General features: G+C 45.5%; 1 protein-coding gene across 1 annotated transcript in view; it reads right to left on the bottom strand.

The window, feature by feature from the left end:
• The window catches only part of LOC125758652 (cytoplasmic dynein 2 intermediate chain 1-like), a 48788-nt gene that overhangs the window by 21588 nt on the left and 968 nt on the right, over positions 1 to 26232 (bottom strand). The window contains exons 2-6 of the mRNA XM_049416077.1: positions 25900 to 26006; positions 18673 to 18796; positions 8832 to 8901; positions 7937 to 7997; positions 4673 to 4914 (exon numbers count right to left, since the gene is read on the bottom strand). Of these exons, the coding sequence (XP_049272034.1) occupies positions 4673 to 4914; positions 7937 to 7997; positions 8832 to 8901; positions 18673 to 18796; positions 25900 to 26006 (604 nt within the window). The remainder of the gene's footprint in view (positions 1 to 4672; positions 4915 to 7936; positions 7998 to 8831; positions 8902 to 18672; positions 18797 to 25899; positions 26007 to 26232) is intronic.

Genomic DNA, 26232 nt, shown 5'->3' with positions numbered 1-26232 from the left:
CGCTTACTTCGCGTTTAGGGAACTGAGAGCAAGAAAACGCTTCGGTTCCTGGAGGGGCCATATTCCCTTCAACTAGCGTTTTGTTGAGTTACGCGAGATCGGATCCAAAAGAGTTAGCTGCTAGTCTTACTTCGTTTCACAATGCAATTTTTTGGTATCGCATTCATTGCTTCGCTCTTTAGCGAAACTGAGTTTTTTTAACCGTTAGCTATTGACCCCCGAAAGCGAGGGGCGGACGTGTAACATGGCGTAGCCGCTTCACTGTGGGCCGTCAGCGACGGGCCCACTACTGACAGCTGCGCATTTGCGGCTGCTCCGACCAGGAGATATGATTTTACTAATGAGATGACATTTTTAAAAAAGCAAGCAAAAAATTCGAATTGGAACCCTAGCACGTGAGCTCGAAAGGGCAGGACCTTTTAGGGGATATTTACCGCAGAGTGATTACAAACTCGGACGTGCTGGCGGAAGGAATTACGAAAAGCTGTTCTGGATGAAGACCCATGGATAAGGTATATCTGAGGAAAAGTGTCAACGCGTTTCCACCGTCCGCGTGCTCTTCCATAAACGCGAGCAAGGAAAATTCGATATTGTCCCATATATCTACTGCGAGCGATCCCAGATTTCATTCCGCGATGTCCAGAAACAGAAGTGATAGGCATTTTAGCGGCACGCGTGTAGTTATTACTGAACACTGCTTTCATTACGTGCCGTGCGACGCTTGAAACGAGCTATCAGCAGCGTTTCTGGAACAGACGACGTCAGCCGATGAATCGCCGTAGCACTTTCTCGCTACCGATAGGCCTAGACGTCACGAGCCTCTGCGGAGAGCGCGTTTTGCTGTCGAGCCGACTTGCAGAACAGAAGCTGCGTCGGCACCGTGCATGGCATCGTGGCTTACTCGGAACGCACGCGCGAGCGCTATTTATTCAGCGGAATAATTCTTGGTCCATGATTGCGACTTTATTGGCAGCCCCAAAATCGAGCTGCACATGTTCTGACGCGCCGGCGGTGCGATTGCCGGGAGACGCCCCCAAACCCGAGACTTTGGCGCAGTTTGGCGCAAATTTCGTCGATATTATCAGGATGGCGCAGTAAATACAATTTGGCGCACTTTGGCGCAGTTGGCGCAGGAGTGGAATCACTGCATTTAGTAATTATAAACGTTATAAGCGGCCTGTTAAAAAAAGGAGTCCCGCAAGGAAGCGTACTAAGGCCCTTATTGTTTTCTATATACGTTAACGACATCGTACATACAACAAATAAAGCACAGTTTGTCGCATACGCTGACGATACAACAGTATTCATTCCAGGAACAGTTGAAAGTGAGTTAGAAGCAACAACCAATCAAGTTTTAAAAGACATCAAAACTTGGGCAGACATGAATCGCTTAATGATAAACTCAGGGAAAACAAAAGCAATTTTATATCGACCCAAAGGGGAAAGAATATCAAAAGCATTGTTTGTTCATCTAGATAATGACTTGATAGAGTTTGTGACCAATGTAAAAACTCTTGGTGTTATTTTTTCGGAACATTTGACTTGGAATGAACATACGGAATACATACGATCGAAAATGTCTAGCGCTGTTGGTGTCATAGCAAGAGGGCGACACATGCTTCCTGTTAAAGTTAAAATTCTTCTGTATAATTCTCTGGTATCTACTCATTTGGAGTATTGAAGTGTTGTGTGGTGTACCACTGGTATCGCAAATCTAAAGAAGTTGCATATGCTCCAAAAGAGAGCTATCCGTTATACAGGGTGTTTCAAGAAATGTGTCCAACCTTCTCAAAAAATCAGGAAAATGCGATATTTGCTCGGGGCTTTCAGAATTGCTTTTTCTGTAGCGGCAGTAATCTTAAGGTAGTTAAGGACATCATTTAGGACAGTAATTAAGAAAGTTATATTAATTACCTTTTTAATTAGTGGAGTTAGGTGATTGTGTCAAATGGGAAAATTGAAGTTCTTCATGCGAGGAATCCATCCGAGCTTTGAGATTTCGAAAAAGCGTCCTCTAGTAATTGCTGTGGCATAATGAAATTCAACCAAATGCAACGGCTTTCAATAGCGAAAGCCGTCGAATTAGGTTGAATTTCATTACTTCGTAATTATTACTAGAGGCCGCTTTTCGAAATCTGAATGTTGGAATGGGTTTCTGGCACGAAGAACTTCAATTCCCCAATTTGACACAGTCACCTAACTCCACTAATTAAAAAGTTAATTAATTTAACTTTTTTAGTTACTGTATCAAGTCATGTCTCTAACCATCTTAAGATGCCTAGCGCTACAGAAAATGTCATTCCCTCATTTTGGACGTCTCAGAAGAATATGGTAGTTGCTCTCTTCCATGTTTCTGTTTAGGTTTCGCCATTGAATTTGGTTGAATTTCATTACTTCGTAGTTATTACTAGATGTCACTTTTTCAAAATCTCAAAGTTGGGTTGGGTTTCTGGTATGAAGAACTTCGATTCTCCCATTTGACAAAACCACCTAACTCCAATAATTAAAAAGTTAATAATTTAACTTTTTTAATTACAGTCCCAAATAATTTCTTTAACCATCTTAAAATCCTTGCCACTACAGGAAAACCAATTCTGAAGGCAGCAATCAAATATCGCATTTTCCTGATTTTTGAGAAGGTTGGACACATTTCTTGAAACACCCTGTATAGCAAATGCACCTTATCTTTATTCTACGGTTGAACTTTTTCCTAAATGTGATATTATGCGTGTATTTAGTTTATTTTACTACAGGTTAACACTCATGTACCGGAGTTTTCTGCGAAATAAAGAAAACCGCATTATCACTTTAGCAAAGCTGAAAGAAAATAGATCTACCAAGGATATCAGATTCAAGGAACGGTGGGCTGTACCCACCCCTAGGGCATACGGTTGTACCCAGTCATTGACTTTCACGGTGCCTAAACGATTCAATCTACTTTTAAATGATGACTTCGATTCTTTAGTCGCATCTAATAAAGATATCAAGCATTACTGTATGGGCAAGATCACCACAGAATTACATAGCACGCAGGAAAGAATTTACGCTCTATTTTAGTTTTTTTTTTTGTGATGTGTTAAACGATGTGTTTCTTATTTTTGCAATCTACCAATATATGTATCCATTCAGTTTCATGTTTGCGTCATGTGTGTAATAATAAATTGTTATTTTGTTAGCTAAAGTGTAGCTACTACTTCTTTTAACTATTGTATAAATGTCCACTTTGATTATCTATAGTATTTTAAGTGTTCGATTGCATTTATTTTCATGAATGCCCACTGCACTGCCATGTAACAGGGAGTCGGGACCCTTGTCAAGCCGCCTATGCGGCTTTTAGTCCCGTCCCCTCCTTTTTTGACAAAGGAACATAAAGACGAATCAATCAATCAATCAATCAATCAATCAATCAATCAATCAATCAATCAATCAATCAATCAATCAATCAATCAATCAATCAATCAATCAATCAATCAATCAATCAATCAATCAATCAATCAATTAAACCCCTTTATTACTTAAATACTTATGAATGGCCTAAAAAAGCCGGAAAATTTTGGCCGTCCGCCCTAAAATTAAAATCTCATTTCGATTTGAAAGCTGTAGTGTACTGCCGGAGTGAACCTTGCGTAAAAAAACTTCAAGATTTCGATCACAGCTGACGTATTTATAATGTGTCACTCAATGTATTCCGCTTCCTCCCGGAAAAATAGAAAAACCTAAGCCTGTGATTTAATGGGTGAGAAGAGGCGAATGAAGTTTCACGCGGTCTGTTTTAACCATCAGAACATTCCAGCAGCACTGGCGCACGCCCAATGAAGCTTCTGCAGTACAAGCACTCCTTCTACTGGATAGCGTTCCTAACTCATCATGCACTACGCGTGACCCGCCGATGCTGACAACGACGTAAGTGTAACGACACATCGACCACTTATGGAGCGCGAAAATGAAAAAAAGTAGAATGGAACCTCGTTATAACGAAGTGGCATCGGTATCATAAATTAGTTCGTTACATCCGATATTCGTTGTAATAGTAGATATTGAAATAGGCTCTAACAAATAACCATTCTGGCTCGCACGAAAATACTAGATACAAATACGCATGCCTGCACTGGGCAGAACGAAGTTTCTGACAGATTCCATGCCCGAGAAGACCTTTTCTTCTTCAGCAGTTTCATACGTCGGGAGTTTCTCAAGTGCCTCCCCAGTCTTGGCCGTTTCTGCAGCATCCGCACTGCTCATTTCCGCCAAAATTTCTGCAACTTATTTAACCACATTTTAAACAATTTTTTTATGCCACAACCATATTGAACACAAGAATGTGGTTTTCAGTTGTCTTTCAACATTTATTCTGCTTTTTTATGCTACTTTTCCAGTTTTGAGCCTCGCTCGAACAATTATTTCTCCGTTAGAGCCGATGTCGCGGCGACTCCACGCTTTCGGTTTCGTTATAAAAGAATAAATGCCACTGAAATCAAGCGTGACCAGCCAACGTTCGCATCTAGCTCGCTATAACCGATGATTCGCTATATCCGTGTTCATTACAACCACGTTTGACAGTACTTGTAGTCGAATCGTTTTCGAATCACGACATACATGTGAAGACACCGGAAATGTCCACCTGCTAAAGGTAGAAACCCTACATCGTGATTATCTAGAGGTGGTGCACACTCACGGCGGCAGGAAGTTCGGCACCAGGAACACCGCTGCACGGACGAGTTTGAGCGTGGCCCCGGGTGCGAGTCCCAGGTCCGACATCGATCCCTCGGGCTCGCTCTTGACAGCGGTCACAGCCCACGAGACCAGCGTGCCTTCTTCGTCCAGGCTCCAGACGTTGTAGCCGCCTTCTGACGGAACTGCGTCAATGTTAACACTTCGGTTCAGTGGACAATCTCGCGTGTCATACCACAAGTTATTCTGCATTAAAGGGACACTAAAATGAAACTATGAATTAGTTTACACTGACAAACTATACTCTGAAAACGCTAGTGTCGGTAATTTCACCACCATAGGTTTATTAATAGATGAGGAGATCAATGCCGAATTTTCACTCTTAAATTTCCCGCCGAATTTTCTGATGGTGACGTCGCGGATTTCAAAGTGTTTTTTTCGTATTTTGGTTACACTGGCTCCTCAACAGAATTTACTGAAACTTGGTATGTTAAGTCTCTGACCCCTCAGGAGACATTGAACTTCATTTCCAACGATTAAGAACAACGTAGACCCCGGTAGACGCCATTAAAATCTATGACCTCAAGGAATATGGTGCGTGAACTTCAAGGTGGCGTCGCCACCCGCTTTTTGTTTTTGCGCTTTTCTCGTCTTTCAGGCGTGTTCGGGCAGGAAAGCGTGGTGTTTTTGATATCGTGAAAGAGTAATTTACTAATACGAGGAAAATCGTTTTTCTCTGTAGTGTCCTCTAATTCGACGACAAGGAACGCAAAAGAAGACCGCGCACACAAACACAGACAAGTGCTCTGTGAACACACAACACTGGTCGTTCTGAACACACAACATTGGTTGGTTCTTCAACTACCTGGTACAACTCGCCACGTGGAATAGGCCATAAATCGGGCGCTGCAGTTGTTCAGAAAAATATGAAACAAGAACCACTAAACTACAGTGGACTGTGAGGAAAATGTTAGATGTTACCGGATGATTGACTAAAGTAATTACTCATCACGTCAGAAAAAATATTGTGACCGAAAAAAAAAAAACAGATTTTGTCATGCTAGTCTGTCTCGTATAGGAAATTACATACGTCAGCACAAACGCCCCCGTGGCCACAACCCAGAACGGTAGAACCAAAGCAAAGGACCACCGGAAGTGACAAGCTTAAGCCTGTCTTCCGGAGGAGTTCTACAAATATATATTTCTTTGAACTGTGATCCGGCGACATGTTAAGAAGAAATGTTTCAAAGATTCATTCTCATTGCAAGAAAGACACAAGGGTGATTGTGCCGGACCAGATCTATGTGCTCCTGTATTTTCTCCTCAGTCGTCTTTTGTGCTGGTTAACTTGGAGTACACCGGAAGGAAGCCATTTTTGCTATTGTGGGAGCTCCGGCTCCCAGCAAGGTTTCGGCAGTAGCTACGGTACCTCACTCAGCGAACATTTCGCCAGTCACGAAAAAAATTTCAATGAATGAATGTCTGCAGTTTCCGAATCACCTTAAATGAGTACTGACAGGAATTTTAGAAATAATCGTATTGTTACTCTAGATAAAAACAATGGTATCGAGAACACTAAAAAGACTATCGTGGTGGATCGGAACGCATGGAATATATTTTTAACACCGGTACCCTAAAAAACCAGCTACCGGTTTCGATACCGAGGAGGCGGTTTCACAGTGACGTATCAACACAAACTGACATAGGTCTAAGTCACGTGGGGACAGCAACTCGTGACGTGTATACCAGCAGCACATTTGACGTCTACTGTTAGTGGCATGTGCAACATGCAGCTGCTGTCAGTTGCGTGTGCAATATTGCAACGTGAAAAAAAAAATATATATGGGGCGCTTACTCTGCGTGGTCCGGTGCTGTATCGCAATGTCGGAACTGCCGCCCCTGAAAGTATCGGAAAGAGGAGGGTGGTAAATTAACAGACAACTCACTTACTGGACTGATGATGAATGAAGAAAGCGTTGGTGTCGTAACAGTGGATGGGCAGCCTAAGGAATTATTAAAGACGATAGTCTTTCTTGGGGAACTTAAACGAAGAAATTTTGGCCTGTCTGTCTTTCTGTTTGTCTGCCTGTCGCCCGATTCAGCCACCCGGCCAAAGTTGAACCACTTGCCGAAAGCCCAGCCATCTTGAACTGGTGGCTAGGTTCATACTTGTGTACATTGTCGAGCAAAATGCAAACATTACGCATATCTGAGACGCAACATTAATAGGTAAGTGTGAGGTGGTGCGTTCCTTTACTAGAAAATACATAGATACGTAATTCTAAAGACCCTAGTTTCTTAAGCTGCGCTGAAAATGCGACGCCATGCACGCCGACCAAAGCCCTCTGCCACGGAGGAAAGAAAACTTTCCTTCCTCCGTGCCCTCTGCACAAGCTCATGTTTCCCGACGTATTGCCAGATGGCGTCCATATCTCACGCAGCGTAGAGTTAACTCTAACGCAGCGCCTCTATCGTCTTTCGACGACATTTGCAGCGAAGCACGCAGATACGCGGTCAATTTTTTATCCATCTTTAGCCGACACTAACGAGCAATAGCCAACATTATCCATAATGCAGCCCACAAGAGCTGAATTTATCTTGTGCTAATGAGTATTGGTAGTGCGCAAGCAAATACGATATTTGAAGTGACGTGAATTATTGCGATTCTCCATCAGACGGCATTGCGTTCGAGACTGGCCGTTACAAGACGTAGAATGGTACAGCCTCGTGACTTTGTTTTCAGAAAAATGAAGTACCATGAAGCAAGTACCAGTAATCGCGCACGTCGGGAACCAATGTCGGGGACCTTGCAGTCCGCAATGTAGCAATTATCACTCGCTCGAATCCTCGCGAAATGCTTTTCTACGAATACATTTTTTCTGTCAGAAACGGGCATTAAAAGATTTTTCAATTTTTTTTCCCTTCTGCGAAACGAACTTTTAACGGCTTCCATTGCCGATTATACTACGAGGTGTTTCGACAAACCAGCTTATGGAAAGATGGGATGATTTTTTTCAAGACGCCTAACAAAATGTTCTTTTTTTCACAAATCCTAAATTTAATGCTGAACATCTTACAGGCTGTTGTGGTGCTTATGCGATAATTCCATTTAAGCGACTCTGCTTGCCGATATTCTATTACAATCATTTCATGATTTCCTGCGTACCCAGTATCGTAGATACAGTCCCATTGAATGCGCCTTGTGTTATTTCACGGCAGTGAAAGTCCCCACGAGGACGACCAACTTCGGGCCATCCAGAGGGCTCACGATCTGGCCGCCGAGTTTCAACTCCCGGTCCCGTGGTGGCCGCAGCCCGCAGACGAGGCCCCTTAGGGGGCCATCACCTTCTCAGGACCAAGTAAAGTTATTCGGTCAGTCAGTGGCAAGCTTCTTTTGAGCATGTTAGATGCCATCTGCATCACGTCAAGTGAAATCCAGACATACCAATAACTCCCACCGTATCGATTTTCGATTTCTTCTTCGTATCGATTTTCTTCTTTCTTTTAAATTCGTAAAATCGGGTCAGACATTTCTAAGCTCAATTTCTTGTTTCGACGTTTTCAACACATTGTGCTTTTATGTGTATGGGCCGGGCAATCAAAAGCGAAACAACTAAACAAATTGAATTTCGTTAATTGGCACCAGAGACTGAATACTGCGAGGACCTGACCAATGAAAGCAGGCGTATTCTCGACCTATTGTAGACAGTAAAAGTGCGCCTGCTACGCCAGATGCGCCCATTTTGCCTCTGTATTGAAAACCAGGCACAAACAAACGAACGGCTCACGACATTTATGCCGATTATTTCAATACACCCCCTCTCACACTATTCGAAAAACAAGCACGTATGAATTTTGGCGTGACCTTTTGAAGCATGTACACAAATCGAGACAGTGAAAGTGCATCGCAGGAAGGCGTAATAATGCGTGCGACTCAAGACATTGTATAGTAAACGTAATTTGGCGAAATTGCAACGAAGCGCGCTTCTGCGTTTGAATAGTACTTCCTCTGTTTATCAACCAAATGCGTTAGTTAGATACACAGGTAAATTAGTTAGGCACTCAGATAAATTCGCACAACGAACGCACATGAACAACCACCGCCACGTCCAGCATGCATGCAAAGTCGCGCAAGGGATCAATCAAGTAACGACGTTACGAACATTTCGCCTTGTGTCCAGCAACAGACGTCCACGATCTTGGCGAAGTGGCAGTCCGTCTCGAAGAGGGACGCTGGAAACAAGAACGCTAAGGTCATTCGTGCGGCTTGGATAAGCGACGGTAAGCAGGGTATGTCAAGAGGTACTTTAAATTGCGATGAATTTCATTTCAAGAAGTTTCAGCTTGGGCGCATTGCAGAGAGCACGCGCGACGTTGTCACGTTTCGGAATGCAGCAGAGCAATTTCAAATTTTATGGGATAGTTCGTACTAAATGTAAGAAAATGGTGCAAGCTCTTAGACACAGTAAAAGAAATTGCAGTGGCTTAGCTTGGCTACGCCACGATACACGTAGCGTTGGCTAAGGTTCAGCTGATTATTCTTAGCTTTCCTGGTTGTCAAGCTTCTCCGCTTTTCTGCATCGATTAGCAGCATTTGCGATCTCCTTTTCCATGGCCATACCGCACTGGCAAACGCCAGCCAGCCGGCCTGACAACTGGCTAATCTCTCTGTCCTTCCGTTTTTCTTTTCCTCCTTCTCCTCCCCGCTATATGCATACCCCACTGATACGCCTGCGCATGCGTGCAAAATTAGAGGTGCTATCAAGCGGCCCCGGCGCAGCGTCAGACGGCCACTGCGCAACGGAGGCGCACAGCTGGGCGCGCGCCGGCGCCAGTTCGTCTGCCGCGGCTATGATGTCACTCCTCTGGAACGCGCATACCGGCGAGGCGCGCGCGGCGGCGGCGCTCTGGTGCGCCAGATGTGTGCCATGCGACGTCACTGCTCCTCGCGCCTGCGCAGCACGGCTCTCGGACTGCCACGCGAAACTGCTCCACCTCGGCCAGTGTAGTTAACGCTACAGCAGCAGTTGCTGACGCGTTACGGTGATCGTGTCGCTAACAGCGCGCTAACATCGGCAGACAAAACCTGTAGCGCGTCGGCTAGAGGCATGGCTTTCTGTGGGCACCATGCATTTAGGCAAGATGTCAAGTTGGAGAGTGCGGAAGTTTCAGTGAGCTGCCATAACGACGGCTCATTTCTATGGCGCTTCCATTGTAAATGTGCACTGATTACTTGGAGTAGCTTTTTCCTTGCACTCTGCGCTTTCTCAAAGTAAGCATGGAATCGAGCAGAGTGTGACTACGCATTTCCGCATGCACAGTTTTGTATTCGCGTTACTCTACAGAACTTTTTTAATTTTATGTAAGGTATCTGTGAATCCCAGCCCTTTCGTTGGTTGTCATTTATTTAAGTGTTACGTGCATACAACAAATATATTATTACATTATTATAATAACAATATCACACTATTTATTATTTTATAACGGAAACATTACATGAAAAAAATGCCCCCACCTCCCCGAAGGGAATCGTGATGAAATGCGAATGCATTTCTTGCGCCGAGAGTACACGGCGTAGTAATTTTAATGGCGTAAAGCTGGACACATCGACGCGCTCAAGTGTCTCCCTTTTGGGCGCCTTTTTCAACGAACGCTTCTTACGTGCGTTCGTAATCACCTCAGGGATGTTGCCACCGCTATAGTGCCTAGAATATACTTAGTGTGCCGACCGCCGAGGGTTTCCGGAGACGCTGGCACCGACGGTGATGCCTTCCACTGGACGCCACCAGACGGCGACACTCTTAGGGACCATGCTAACCGAGCGGCGCATCAAGCCAAGCGTGCGCGTTGCACGCGCGTCGCTGAATTGCTCTGCGGATGCCCGTTCCACGGCCGCGTTTTTTTTTTTTTAATGTAGCGGCCGTGCCCGTTCGTAAACGTAGTCGGTTGTGATCACGGAGTTAAGAAATATTCCATTGCTGTAAACTTGTGGGGCGTTGTCGCTTTCGAGCCAGTAGCTTATGGTGTCTCCGCATGTCATTGCGAGGTTTCTTTTCTGTGCGCGCGCTTCGCACTTGTTTCCGTTCACAGAACCGCGATGTGGTCGCAGAAAACGAGGCCTAAAGACAGCTCCTGTTTTGTCCCATATTGTACGAGTGGTTACCGCTCAAACAACGAGCGGTTCTCATTATTCAGCGCTTCTGTGGACGCAGAGATTTAATTAAGTTTAGCCGAGTGGGAGAATAATATAAAGAGCACAAATCGAAGACTAACTCCGGCGGCTGTCGTTTGTGAGAAGCACTTCAATAATTGCTACACTGAGTATCGTTAGGTGATTACATAGATAATTAGTAAAATGTGTCGTTAGCTGAATAAATGGATAATAAGTAAAATATGTGTCCTTAGGTAAATAAACAGATCATTAGTAAATGTAAGGTAAATTAGCTGCAAATTGCCGTGAATTTAACATTTGTAGTCATGTGTCGCATATAATAGAATTTTTCGAAGAAACAGCCGGTATCGCGCAGCGTATTAATGATAACTCTGCGTACGATCGCTTGTTAGTGCTACGAAATCACATTCCTTCGATTACGCTTTGCACCCCAACCAACGTTCCGTATAGCGCAAAACTGCATTGGGACAGCCCGTCGGCGGCGTCTCTCACAGGCGCGCGCGTCGGCTAGAGACGCCGCTCGGCATAGCATGGTCCCTACGGCTATCGCCGTCTGGTGGCCGCCGGTGGAAGGCATCATTCTCCGTGCCATCGCGACGCCCGCGGTCGGCACACTAGTAGTATATTCTAGGCACTATACCACCGCCTTCAATGCAGCACAAACGCGTTTAGAACGCGCTGTTTTCAGGCTGTGCCAAGGCATCACAAACACTACAAACGCGTTTCAAACGCACTGCATTGAGGCGGTGGCGCAGGGAGGAGAGAGAGCGAACGGCGAGAGAAGGAGCGGCGAAGCACTGCACCTACCCTCTCCTACACTCTCTCCACACACGCGGGAGCTCCGCCGAGCTCCCGCGATGCGAGCGCCCTCACACGCCAGAGCGCGCTCCTCCACTCCACTCACTCTCCGCTACTCCGCCCGCACCACCTGCTCCGGTTGCTAGAGGCGAGAATAAGCGCGCGCGCCCGCAGCTGTTGCTATGGGAGAGGGAGTGAGAGCGGAAAGGCGCGCGGACAACGCCGGAAGCCTGACATAGCCCGACTAAGAAATGCATTCGCATTTAAAATAGTTGTATGGGGACGTTATCCGCGGTGTTGTGAGTTACCGCATTATATTGTCACGTGGTCGTGACGTCGACGAAGACAGCAGTCGGCGTTTGCAGAATGAAACTGTTTATTTGGCCGAACTTGTGGCCGGGAAAATGAGAACTAGAACTACAGCAATACACGCTGTACAATGATAGCGGCGAACAGGGCGTCGTCCGTCGATCAACTGACAAGCAGTCAAGCGCGTCTGCTTTTATACAGGCGCTATCGAACTTTCCAGCGATAACGCTGGTAGCGGCGTTATCTCTCGACAAAGCTGGAACATTCTCGTGCGGCGCGCAATCTCAACAGATTGTTCCAAAACAATCGCGAAGCTTCCTACACATCGCGGCGAGGCCTGCGCAGCGCGTTGCCCACAGTCTTTGTGGGTGAAGCTTACACTCATGAAATATAAGACTCGCGGCAATGCCCCCCTCTGAAAAAAGCATCGTCCCGATGCTTAAAAACAGAACATGAATACATGCAATACTAAAGGAAAGTAATAAAGAAAGCAAACATTAGAGTCCTCAGGTGCGCTAACGAGCATAGTACGGTTTAAGGCGCACCACATGCACGACCTCGGGTCGAGCTCGGCGCCTCTGGGAGTTCGTGATGCCGTCGGGGACAACCTCGTAGTCGAGTGCGCCGAGACGTCGAAGTACCCTGTACGGTCCGAAGTATCGTCGAAGAAGCTTCTCGCTCAGTCCGCGTCGTCGTATTGGCGTCCAGACCCAGACACGGTCGCCGGGCTGGTACTCGACGAAGCGTCGTCGAAGATTGTAGCGACGGCTGTCGGTGTGCTGCTGGGTCTTGATGCGCAGGCGGGCCAGCTGTCGAGCTTCTTCGGCACGTTGTAAGTAAGCGGCGGCGTCGACATTTTCTTCGTCGGTGACGTTGGGTAACATGGCGTCGAGCGTCGTCGCCGGGCTCCTTCCGTAGACGAACTTGTATGGCGTCATCTGCGTCGTTTCTTGGACGGCCGTGTTGTAAGCGAAGGTCACATACGGAAGGACGGCGTCCCACGTCTTGTGCTCAACGTCGACGTACATGGCAAGCATGTCGGCGATGGTCTTATTTAGACGCTCGGTGAGGCCATTGGTCTGCGGGTGGTAGGCGGTGGTGCGGCGGTGGCTCGTCTCGCTGTACTTCAAGGTCGCCTGAGTTAGGTCCGCACTAAAGGCGGTACCTCTGTCTGTGATGAGGACCTCTGGGGCGCCATGACGCAAGACGATGTTCTCCACGAAGAACTTGGCTACCTCGGCGGCACTCCCTTTGGGCAAGGCCTTTGTCTCGGCGTAGCGGGTGAGGTAGTCAGTCGCTACGACGATCCACTTGTTGCCGGAAGTCGACGTCGGGAACGGCCCCAGTAGGTCCATCCCGATTTGCTGGAACGCCCCGCCACGGTGGTCTAGTGGTTATGGTAATGGCTGCTAACCCGAAGGTCGCGGGATCGAATCCCGGCCGCGGCGGCTGCATTTTCGATGGAGGCGAAAATGTTTGAGGCCCGTGTACTTAGATTTAGGTGCACGTTAAAGAACCCCAGGTGGTCAAAATTTCCGGAGCCCTCCACTACGGCGTCTCTCATAATCATAGCTTGGTTTTGGGACGTTAAACCCCAGATATTATTATTATTATTATTATTATTTGATTTGCTGGAACGGCCGGTGAGGTGGATCGATTGGCTGCAGAAGTCCCGCTGGCCTAGTCGGCGGTGTCTTCCGTCGCTGGCAATCTCGGCAAGTCTTAACGTAGTGGGCGACGTCGGCAGCAAGGCGTGGCCAGTAGTATTTTTCCTGTACTCTGGCGAGCGTTCGGGAAACACCGAGGTGTCCAGCCGTCGGGTCGTCGTGCAGGGCCTGGAGGACTTCTGGTCGCAATGATGAGGGCACGACGAGAAGGTAGTCGGTTCGAAGTGGCGAGAAGTTCTTCTTCAGGAGAACGCCGTTCCGTAAGAAAAACGACGGCAGTCCTCGCTTGAATACCTTCGGAACCACGGCGGTCTTGCACTCGAGGTACTCAATAAGGCCCCCCAGTTCCGCGTCGGCCCGTTGCCTTTCGGCGAAGTCGTCGGCACTTATAGTTCCGAGGAAGCAGTCATCGTCGTCGTCTTGCGGCGGCGCGTCGACGGGGGCACGAGACAGGCAGTCGGCGTCAGAGTGTTTTCGTCCAGACTTGTACACGACGGTAATATCGAATTCTTGAAGCCTCAGACTCCATCGTGCGAGACGACCTGAAGGGTCCTTCAAGTTAGCTAGCCAACATAAGGCGTGATGGTCACTGACAACTTTGAAGGGCCTGCCATAGAGGTAGGGGCGAAACTTTGACGTAGCCCAGAGAATGGCAAGGCATTCCTTTTCTGTTGTGGAATAGTTTGCTTCTGCCTTGGATAGTGACCGGCTAGCATAACTGATAACCCTTTCAAGCCCGTCAGTCTTTTGCACAAGGACGGCACCGAGTCCTACGCTGCTTGCGTCGGTGTGTATTTCCGTATCGGCGCAATCGTCGAAATGCGCAAGTATGGGTGGTGTCTGCAGGCGTCGTTTAAGTTCTTGAAAGGCTTGCACTTGCGCCGTTTCCCACCTGCATTCCACGTTATTCTTCGTGAGAAGCGTCAGTGGTTCGGCGATCCGTGAAAAGTTTTTGACGAAGCGTCGGTAATAGGCACATAAGCCGAGAAATCGGCGCACGGCCTTATTGTCGGTGGGTGGCGCAAAGTCGGCGATGGCAGCTGTTTTCCGCGGGTCTGGGCGCACTCCAGACTTGTTGATCACATGAACCAGAAACAAGAGCTCGTCATACGCGAATCTGCACTTTTCTGGCTTCAGGGTCAGTCCAGAGGCCTTGATTGCTTGAAGTACTGCCTCAAGCCGCCGGAGATGCTCGTCGAAGGTCGAGGAAAATACGACGACGTCGTCCAAATACACAAGGCACGTCTGCCACTTCAATCCGGCCAGTACGGTGTCCATGACACGCTGGAACGTCGCAGGTGCCGAGCAAAGACCGAAAGGCATGACCTTGAACTCAAAGAGGCCGTCGGGTGTTATAAAGGCAGTCTTTTCTCGGTCTCTCTCGTCGACTTCGATTTGCCAGTAGCCGGTCTTGAGGTCCATCGACGAATAGTGCGTCGCGTTGTGAAGTCGATCCAGGGTGTCGTTTATTCGTGGGAGGGGGTACACGTTCTTTTTCGTGATTTTGTTCAGGCGCCGGTAGTCAACGCAGAAGCGCAGTGTCCCGTCTTCTTCCGGGTGGGTGAAGCTTACACTCATGAAATATAAGACTCGTGGCAATGCCCCCCTCTGAAAAAAGCATCGTCCCGATACTTTTTTCAGAGGGGGGCATTGCCGCGAGTCTTATATTTCATGAGTGTAAGCTTCACCCACAAAGACTGTGGGCAACGCGCTGCGCAGGCCCGTCTTCTTCGCGGTTTGGGCTTGGGTCAGCGCTCCGCGGTGGTGTCCGGATCATGAAGCAGCACCTCCACCAGATGTCACGTGGTCGTGACGTCGACGAAGACAGCAGTCGGCGTTTTCAGAATGAAACTGTTTATTTGGCCGAACTTGTGGCCGGGAAAATGAGAACTAGAACTACAGCAATACACGCTGTACAATGATAGCGGCGAACAGGGCGTCGTCCGTCGATCAACTGACAAGCAGTCAAGCGCGTCTGCTTTTATACAGGCGCTATCGAACTTTCCAGCGATAACGCTGGTAGCGGCGTTATCTCTCGACAAAGCTGGAACATTCTCGTGCGGCGCGCAATCTCAACAGATTGTTCCAAAACAATCGCGAAGCTTCCTACACATCGCGGCGAGGCCTGCGCAGCGCGTTGCCCACAGTCTTTGTGGGTGAAGCTTACACTCATGAAATATAAGACTCGCGGCAATATGTTCTGTACTCTGCCCACAGAAACATTATTTGTACGCTTGAGCTCATGCATAGAGCCTTTGATGACGTTTTCCCCTATCCTTAGTTGTTTGTCAATTGAGCATAGTTTTTATGATTTGGGAATAGCCGGCTCTGGCGAAACCTACCTTCGCATGTTTTCAAAGAGAAACTACTTAAACAGTCAAGCCTCTCACACTTTATCAGTCATCAAACAACAACAACAACGACAACAACAACAAGAATGTAGTTAGGCAGATGTTCTTTTTTTACCTCTCCCTCTTTTGCGGACGCCATAAACAAGTGAAAATACCCGGAGACACGCGTCACTCTTCAACTTCTTCAACTTCAGTTTACTTCTTCAACGAACACCGCTATGTTAGCACTACCGTCTCTCACGTCACTCACCGCCAAACGCGACAAGGTAATCCGACGCTAAGCTGCGCGTTGTCCCTGCCAGCTATTGTACGGAGGCCACCGCCTGGAAGCGGCACACAATTTCAGATAGCAGATAAACAAAATCTTTCTTCGCCAATTTGACAACAACGCTCGGCCCTCGAGCTTGTAATACATTGGCTCACTGTCACAGCCGACGGTAAATTCCTGCACAAGCAAAGCGGACACACACCGTTGACAGATCCGCTTCACTGGGGCGAGCATAAGCAAGCTCTCAAGCACGCTCGTCCACAGGAGGATTAAACTTTATTAAGAGAATCCGGCGGCCTCGGTTGTGCGAATCCCACGCGTCAGCTGGGCAATCCGACGGGCCGAGGACGCCGCTAGGAACCAAAGGGCTTGTCCCGAAAAAGCTCGATATTCCATTGTTTTCTCCAGCCGCCCATCCACGCTTACGCGGGCAGTAACTTCCTGCCCACTTCGACGCTGAAGCTTACTCAAACCTAGTCTTTTAAATGCGCAGCATTCCTTAATTAACGTCTGTCACATTGGCCTTATTTATCTTGACACCTACGAATTTGTGCTCTCGAGGCAATTTCGTTTACGGAAAGATACAAAAATTCGTATGGTGTGACATAATGTATGAAGTACATAACTGACAGGTCGTAACGTGTAGGTTATGATATGCTTGTTGTGTGCGACCTGATTTACATGACACGGTCTTGGTGCTCTCGCGGCTATTTCGTTAAAAGGGCACAATCCAAACTTGGTATGGTGTGACATGAATGCATGAAGAACATAAATGACAGGTCGTAACATGAAAATTATGAGATGCATGCCATGTGCTACATGATTTACATTACACGGTCTCGGGGCACTTGCGACCGTGTCATTAAGTTGACACGTACTAAAATTGGTACGGCGTAACATTACTGTACGGCGAACATAAATGACAAGTGAAGCATTGTATATACCGGTGTCATTAGCATGGTATATAAATGATCGTAGATGCATGCACGAATGACAAAAGCTTGCGCCGTTCGTGTCATGGCCTATCATTCATCTTTCTCATGCATGCATGTCATGCCATGCTTTACGAGGAACGCACCGTTTAATTTACGCCATTCATATCATGACATGTCATTCATCTTTGCCATGCATATTCTCATACACACTAACCAATGAAACAATTAATGGACCCCGACGACAGCACGACGTGGATGGGTGGCTGGACGGACAGACAGACAGACAGACAGACAGACAGACAGACAGACAGACAGACAGACAGACAGACAGACAGACAGACAGATAGATAGATAGATAGATAGATAGATAGATAGATAGATAGATAGATAGATAGATAGATAGATAGATAGATAGATAGATAGATAGATAGATAGATAGATAGATAGATAGATAGATAGATAGATAGATAGATAGATAGATAGATAGATAATCGATCTTGTACGCTGTTGACCCTAACCTTCAGTGCCAATTAGACCCCCAGCTCCCAAGACGTGTCGACACACTCATTCATCGCCTAAGATTCGGAACCGCTTACACAAAGCACTTCTTATTTCGGATTCATCGTGCATCATCGTTAACATCGTCAACATGTTCGTGCGGCCACGACGACGAGGATGTGCGTCATCTGTTGCTCGAATGTCCCAAGCACGACACGCATAGACAACGTACTCGAACAGGAACTTCACACGCTGGACTCTGAGCGAACGTTTTCCTTAGCAAAAATACTAGGCCCATGGCCGACTAGGATAAACCGTAAAGCAATGAAAGTGCTCCAGCGTTTTTTTGAAGCCAATAATATTTGCGATGGCTACTGAGTTCTTAAACTTGTAGGACTGTATATATGTATATATATATATATATATATATATATATATATATATATATATATATAATATATATATTTAAATTTATTTTGTTATCCTAACAACTATGTGGAAAGGGGTAGCCGTCACCAAGCAATGGTGACAACTCCTTCATTAATTTCAATTTCAATAAATAAAAACAGACAGACAGACAGACAGACAGACAGACAGACAGACAGACAGACAGATAGATAGATAGATAGATAGATAGATAGATAGATAGATAGATAGATAGATAGATAGATAGATAGATAGATAGACAGACAGACAGACAGACAGACAGACAGACAGATAGATAGATAGATAGATAGATAGATAGATAGATAGATAGATAGATAGATAGATAGATAGATAGATAGATAGATAGATAGATAGATAGATAGATAGATAGATAGATAGATAGGCAGACATACATACAGACAGACAGACAGACAGACAGACAGACAGACAGACAGACAGACAGACAGACAGATAGATAGATAGATAGATAGATAGATAGATAGATAGATAGATAGATAGATAGATAGATAGATAGATAGATAGATACTCTCAAAGTGCGCTTGAGAGAAAGAAACTCTACCTGTAGAATACGCAGGCATCTTCAGGGTGTACGCTTGGGATTCTGGGCCATCTTCGTTGGTGACAACGCTCTTAGAAAGGCAGAATTTATCTCTTAGGTCCCACAATTCGACCGAGCCGTCCAGCTGAAGAAAAGAAAACGATATGAGTTATGCAGATATGCTTTTGTTTTTAACACGACAGAGTTAGCGAGCTCGTTGCCTTCTGCGCGGCAAGTAGTTGTTCTATTACGGAGCCACGCAAGTGCTTGAAACTGCTTCGTAAAAAACCCCTAGAAGAATGTCATGTAGTGGGCAGAGTCTCCTTAACTGAGGGTTTTCTTGCAATTCATTGTTCCCAATGCGGATGCGCTCCAGCATTCGAGAACACACGGATTTTAGCTAGGCATTACCAGGATAATACGCGCATCATCAATGAGGCTGCGGCTATCGCTAAAGGCAACTGCATCAGTGGACCTTTCATGGCTCTAAATAACAAATAAATAGATCACCTGAGTTCTTGTACGCATGTAACCTACGCATAAGTCCGATTAGTTTCCTTGAAGCTTTTTGCTGCTATTTTGCTGTTTATTTTTGCTGTCATCTCGGTTTCCGTTTCACTTCCCGCCTTACTGCGCAAGTAAATGAGCTGTGATCACGTGTGCTGGGTGATTCCACGTAAGATCGAACAAACGATGGCTGGTCGACCTCTCAAATTTATTTCAAAATTTTATATATATTGCCTGATGAGTGGAAAGAAGAGATCCGCAATTTGTTTTGCCGCCAAAAATTTTTTCGAACCACAGGAATCAATAATGACGAAGAGGTGGAGTGGAGCGCTCATCCGCTCTGCTGTTTTGGCCAACTTTCGTTATGAATTGCACAAAATATATTAAAGTTAGGTAGCTGAAATTTATTTAGCTAAATATACGCATGTTTTTGCTTCTGCTCAGGTATTTTTAGTTTTTATGTGTAAGGTAGATGTTTTTATAAAAAACCTCAAATTTGGCCCAATCGGCAAAGTTTTCTTTACTTTGAAGGTCTTTATCTCAAAAAAGCCTCGTAGCAGAGCGACAAAAATTCTGCATTACGTTCTTCGCATGCTTATCTACCAAAGTGCCAAATCTTGTATTTATATAACTTTTCAGTAAAGAGATATGATCGGGCTAAGTTCAAGAAAACACCGAACAATGAAAAGTTCTGACGACAATTAAAAAAAAACCCATTTTTTAAATTTCTTAAACTTTGTCCACTTATCCTCCTCTGCATCAGCTTTCACAATCATTAAAAACATGTTGCATAATATCGTTGCACTAATAGTTACGGCCCCTCCAATGAGAACCTTAGGCAAGTATGGGCAATTCCGACTTCTTGCCCAGCAAGTGTATAAAATGCAGGCAGGATTGAATTTCTTTTTATTAAAAGGTCAGCAGGTATTTAAAAAGGTGTCGCCGGCACTGAACACGTTAATTTTGAAATTATTTGGTCACTGCAGCGGCCACGAGCGCGGAGCTACCGAGTGGGCGCGCGCAGCACCCGAGATGCTCGTTGTAAGAGACGGCGCAGTGAGAGCTCGTTCTCGCGTCCTCAGACCGATTGAGTTCGAAACAGCAACACCTCTCGGGTGACTTAACGCACGTGCACTAGAGCTTCGCTATTCTATCCGCCCTCTGTTCGCATCGCAGCTAGGCGCTGATAACACGGCGGAGATGGAAGCAAGATGAAAACTATATAAGGGAGCTATGAGCGCTCGCTTCACGCACGCTGCTGCCACAGAAACTGCGCTGCGCCAGTTGCGATCATTGGAAAGCATGAACGTGGTGCTCCAGTGGCAAAGCAAAATATGGATTGTCAAAGAAAACAAAAGCAAAACTATCGGTAACCGGATGCGCTTGTCTATATTAGATGTCGGCAGCAGACGGCGTGAACTGGCCGCGCGTTCGGTGCGCTGTTCACACTTCATTCGGCGCGGATAGTTCTTGTGCTTTGCTCTTACTCTACTCCTCCTGTGCGTCTCATGGTGAAAAATTATAGCTCTGAATGAGTCTATTGTGGAGACTACCTTTCGAAGCACAAGAAGCTTAAAGGAGTACTGACACGAATTTTAAAAAATTTCGGATTGTTGCTCTAAATAAAAATACTGGTGTCGAGAAACCTAAACCGACTATTGTGGTGCCTGGAAATGCATCCTATATATTTTAATTAGCGCCACCTTAAAAAGACACTTTCGGTTTCGATATCGAGGGTGTGGCTTCTCAGTGTCGTTTCCTAGCAGTGTGACGTCACGGAGATACAGAAATTCGCGACGTACTAGCGGGAAATCCGTAATATGCTCGTGGTGCAATAGACAACGATGAGTGAATTGTCGTCCAGTGACCCTGACAGTGATTTCTACGATTGAGGCTGCATGCAGGACGCAGAACTCGCGAACTCGGAGGAACTGTCTTGACTTGTCGGGATAATGTCCTTGCAGTGTGGCTGGCTTGCAAATGCTCAGCGACGCAAACTTCAAAGTCAAATTAAAATATTTTATACGTGTTCTCCGACTCCAGTGCGTGGACAGCGTGGACACTGCATACCAACGAAGCAAAAAATGTCCCTTTTGCGATGTCTCAAATTCGTGTCAGTACTCCTTTAATTATTGCAAAGAAGCCAAAATTTCGCAGAGTTACCGACCAAGACATAAATGCTTTGAAGGAACGTTTAACACCCGAAAGATCAGTGACTGTCAGTGAGACGGACTACTTGTGCTACGCGTGCTTTTGCTACCACTGCAATGAAAGATCTTCACGGAACGCACAATTTAACGATGACATTCTTATGCCCCCTGAAAAAGAAATCGACGCAATTAACCAGATCACTGCGACTACCGGTGCACGTGCGTTCAAGTCACCCGAGAGGTGTTGCTGTTTCGAACTCAATCGGTCTGAGGACGCGAGAACGAGCTCTCACTGCGCCGTCTCTTACAACGAGCATCTCGGGTGCGCGCGCGCCTACTCGGTAGCTCCGCACTCGTGGCCGCTGCAGTGACCAAATAATTTCAAAATTAACGTCTTCAGTGCCGGCGACACCTTTTTAGGTACCTGCTGGCCTTTTAATAAAAAGAAATTCAATCCTGCCTGCATTTTATACACTTGCTGGGCAAGAAGTCGGAATTGCCCATCCTTGCCTAAGGGTCTCATTGGAGGGGCCGTAACTATTAGTGCAACGACATTATGCAACATGTTTTAATGATTGTGAAAGCTGATGTGGAGGAGAATAAGTGGACAAAGTTTAAGAAATTTAAAAAATGGGTTTTTTTTTAATTGTCGTCAGAAGTTTCCACTGTTCGGTGTTTTCTTGAACTTAGCCCGATCATATCTCTTTACTGAAAAGTTATATAAATACAAGATTTGGCACTTTGGTAGATAAGCATGCGAAGAACGTAATGCAGAATTTTTGTTGCTCTGCTACGAGGCTTTTTTGAGATAAAGACCTTCAAAGTAAAGAAAACTTTGCCGATTGGGCCATTTTTGAGGTTTTTTATAAAAACATCCACACCACACATAAAAACTAAAAATACCTGAGCAGAAGCAAAAACATGCATATATTTAGGTAAATAAATTTCAGCTACCTAACTTTAATATATTTTGTGCAATTCATAACGAAAGATGGCCAAACCAGCAGAGCGAATGAGCGCTCCACTCCACCTCTTCGTCATTATTGATTTCCTGTGGTTCGAAAAAATTTTTTTCGGCAAAACACCTTGCGGATCTCTTCTTTCCACTCATCAGGCAATAATATATAAAATTTTGAAATAAATTTGAGAGGTCGACCAGCCATCGTTTGTTCGATCTTACGTGGAATCACCCTGCTATTTTGTTTTCATTTTCACGTATCGTGCTAATAAATGATAGTTGGAAGTCAGCGTCAGCTCTCGTCGGTCCCTTGTCCTTGTGTCTCTACCGCGCCGTTCACGTAGCTATGGTCTCCCCAACGCATGTAATACTGCATGACAGAATCGTAGCATCGCACCAGGCGTCAAAACATGTGAATTGCGCAACGCGTGGGTAGCTTAAAGTTGAGCACCATTACAAAGTGTGCAGCTATGATGTGCGCGTGGCACCGTAGGGACGCGTAGTGGGTACTTCGACAATTTGCCAAAGGAAGAATTATGGCGTAGTAGGCACTTCGAAACTGTACTTGCAGCAGGCATTCTAGGATAGTAGGAAAAGGCCAATATTACGCTCACAAACGTTACTTTCCTTGCGGCGCGGTTGAAGGCGATGCGCAAGGGGCCCGAGTACGTTATCGCGTTCTACTCTTGAAGACGAAGCTCAAGGGTCCTCCAAGGTTTTTTTTTCTAAGTTGATTCTCCGAAGTATAAGTGAAATTCACGCGAAATTACATGAAGAAAGGAAGGCGACAGTCTCGAGTTGTAGCGGAGACAAGTGCACTTTTTAAAGGAAAGCGCCAGCAGCGGCTGCCACAATTGCGAGCCGTAGTCAGGCCAGGTAACGAAAAAAACGTCATAGACGGTATCTAAAACGTTTCGACCATGACGGGTGACTTTCAACGTCTGTAGTTGGGTTTCACTCCCTGGGCACCAAAAATACGCAGTTTCTTTCTTTCTTTCTTTCTTTCTTTCTTTCTTTCTTTCTTTCTTTCTTTCTTTCTTTCTTTCTTTCTTTCTTTCTTTCTTTCTTTCTTTCTTTCTTTCTTTCTTTCTTTCTTTCTTTCTTTTAAATGCAAAGAATTTCTTAGTGAAATTCTGCGCCTTTGAGAGTATCTATCTATCTATCTATCTATCTATCTATCTATCTATCTATCTATCTATCTATCTATCTATCTATCTATCTATCTATCTATCTATCTATCTATCTATCTATCTATCTATCTATCTATCTATCTATCTATCTATCTATCTATCTATCTATCTATCTATCTATCTATCTATCTATCTATCTATCTATCTATCTATCTATCTATCTATCTATCTATCTATCTATCTATCTATCTATCTATCTATCTATCTATCTATCTATCTATCTATCTATCTATCTATCTATCTATCTATCTATCTATCTATCTATCTATCTATCTATCTATCTATCTATCTATCTATCTATCTATCTATCTATCCGCCTACGATCTTTGTGCTCTCCTGGCCGTTCCGTTAATGTGATGTATACCAAAACTGGTATGGCATAAAATGACTGTATGAGGAACATAAATGACAGGTCATAAATGAAAATCATGATATGCATGTCATGAACACCATGATTTACATGCCACGGTCTCGGTGCCCTTACGGCAGTTTCGTTAACTTGATATACTATACCAAAATTAGTATGGCGTAACAACAGTGTATGACAAACATGAGTGACAGGTCCTATCGTGCAAATCATGACACGCATGCCATCTATACAGCATGATGTACATGACATGGTCTCGGGACGCTCGCGGCCGTTTAATTAGATAGACATATACCAAAATTGGTACAACGAGACATATCTGTGTGGCGAACATAAATGACAGGTGGTAACATGAAACCTTAAGAGACAGGAAGAGAGCAGAGTGGGTCAGGGAACAAACGGGGGTTAAGGACATCATAGTTGAAATCAAGAAGAAGAAATGGATATGGCCGGGCACGTAGCACGTCGGCAGGATAACCGGTGGTCATTAAGGGTAACTGACTGGATTCCAAGAGATGGCAAACGCGTGAGGGGGAGACAGGAAAACTAGGTGGGTAGATGAGATTAAGAAGTTTGCAGGGTATTACGTGGCAGCAGAAAGCACAGGACCGGGTTGATTGGCGGGACATGGGAGAGGCCTTTGCCCTGCAGTGGGCGTAGACAAGGCTGATGATGATGATGAACATGAAAATCATGATATGCACGTCATGTACGCCATGACATACATGACCCGCTCATGGTGCACGTTTCGCTATCAAGACATGTACCACAGCTGGTATTGCGTGACGTGAGTGTACGAAGAACATAAATCACAAGTGGTAGCATCAAAATCATGACATGCATGTCATGTACAGCATGACTTACATGCCACGCTCATGGTGCGCTCGCGGTCGTTTCGCTAGCTTGGTATACCCCAAAATTAGCATTTAGTGACGTGACTGTATGAGGAACACTAATGGCAGGTGGTGACATGACAATTGTGACATGCATTTGATGTAGAGCATGATTTACACGTGATGCTCACGATGCGCTCGCGGCCGTTTCCCTAGCTTTATATAGACCAAAAGTGGTATTGCGTGACGTAACTGTATGACGAACATAAAAGGTCCTAACACGCAAATCATACACGCATGTCATGTACGGCTTGATTTACATGACACTGTCTTGGTGCGGTTCAGACTTTTAATTGGATATACACCAAAATTGGTATGGCATGTCATGAGTGCGTGACGAACATTAATGGCAAGTCATGCATTGTATATACCAGAATATACGTTTCATTATATAAAAGACTGTACATGCATACATGCATGACAAACATATGATATAGAGTGAACTAGAAGTCATGACATGAATGACTTCATTTTCCTGAAAGATGAACAAGGTGATTTATGGAACTCTTCGCTGGCTGCTTCGGATTACATCGATTCCCACAGTGCGTGGGATCTGCCGGATTTTTTTTTTTTGTAGACTAGGCAAGTAGCATGTGTAAATTGATCCGGACGTTAAATTGCGACAATGTTGCAAAATATGAGCAAGCTAGAACAAATCCGTGGTAAACACAAAATATGTCCACGATTTTCATTGGAAAGCGTGTATCAAACTGTCGAGAGGTTGCGCTCGGGAGGATTCGCGTAGGATCAGCCTTGAACGCTGCGTTTGGAGCAGCGGCGAAATTCGTTGCAAAGCCTCCATCAGTGACCTGTTCATTCTGCACATCCGCTGCGTGATCTGGGTTACCACCCGGGTGACTGTTTGACCTAAAGCGCTGGGCACATGGTCCTCTTCACCGGCCGTTCCTACAAATACTTATCCGGTAGACAGACCTACAGCTCCTAACTTATGCTGCATGGTATAGTCGCGCAAATAATGATAAACAGTACGTCGTTTTCTTTCGACAAAAGGAATGTCGAATACCATATGAGAGAGTGATGCTTAAGTGTAGAAGGTAAGCACTCATTGGGTCGCTGGTGGTTGCTTTTGTACATCACGCTACATATAGCGAATAATGCTCGGCAAGATACCGAAGGATGACTCATTTCATTTCTGTGCATTCTGCAAGTAACTGCAACGTACCGATCCTGTGACCAGGGACGTGGCGTCGAGAGGCGACCACTGGCAGCAAGTCACCTGGCAATTTGATATGATCACGCTGTAATAAAACAATGCGTCAGTGACTGCATCTGTAGCATCACAAGAAACAAGAAAAACTAATAGAATGACAGCTACTACAACAACTGCCCTTTGATCTGCCACGTACTCTGTCGGTGTCGCAGGGCTGTTCAGGTTCCACACGCAAAGGACCGTGTCGCCAGAATACTTGCACGGACCTCTTCTGTCTGCCACAGCGGCGATAGAGACAAGATGAAAGACACGCTTAATTGAGAAAAAGAAATTGTTCAGGAAAAA

The sequence above is a fragment of the Rhipicephalus sanguineus genome, chromosome 5 (assembly GCF_013339695.2).
Source record: "Rhipicephalus sanguineus isolate Rsan-2018 chromosome 5, BIME_Rsan_1.4, whole genome shotgun sequence".
Lineage (NCBI taxonomy): Eukaryota > Metazoa > Arthropoda > Arachnida > Ixodida > Ixodidae > Rhipicephalus > Rhipicephalus sanguineus.
The sequence above is the reverse complement of the archived record's forward strand: the minus strand, read 5'-3'. Positions and strand labels throughout refer to the sequence as shown.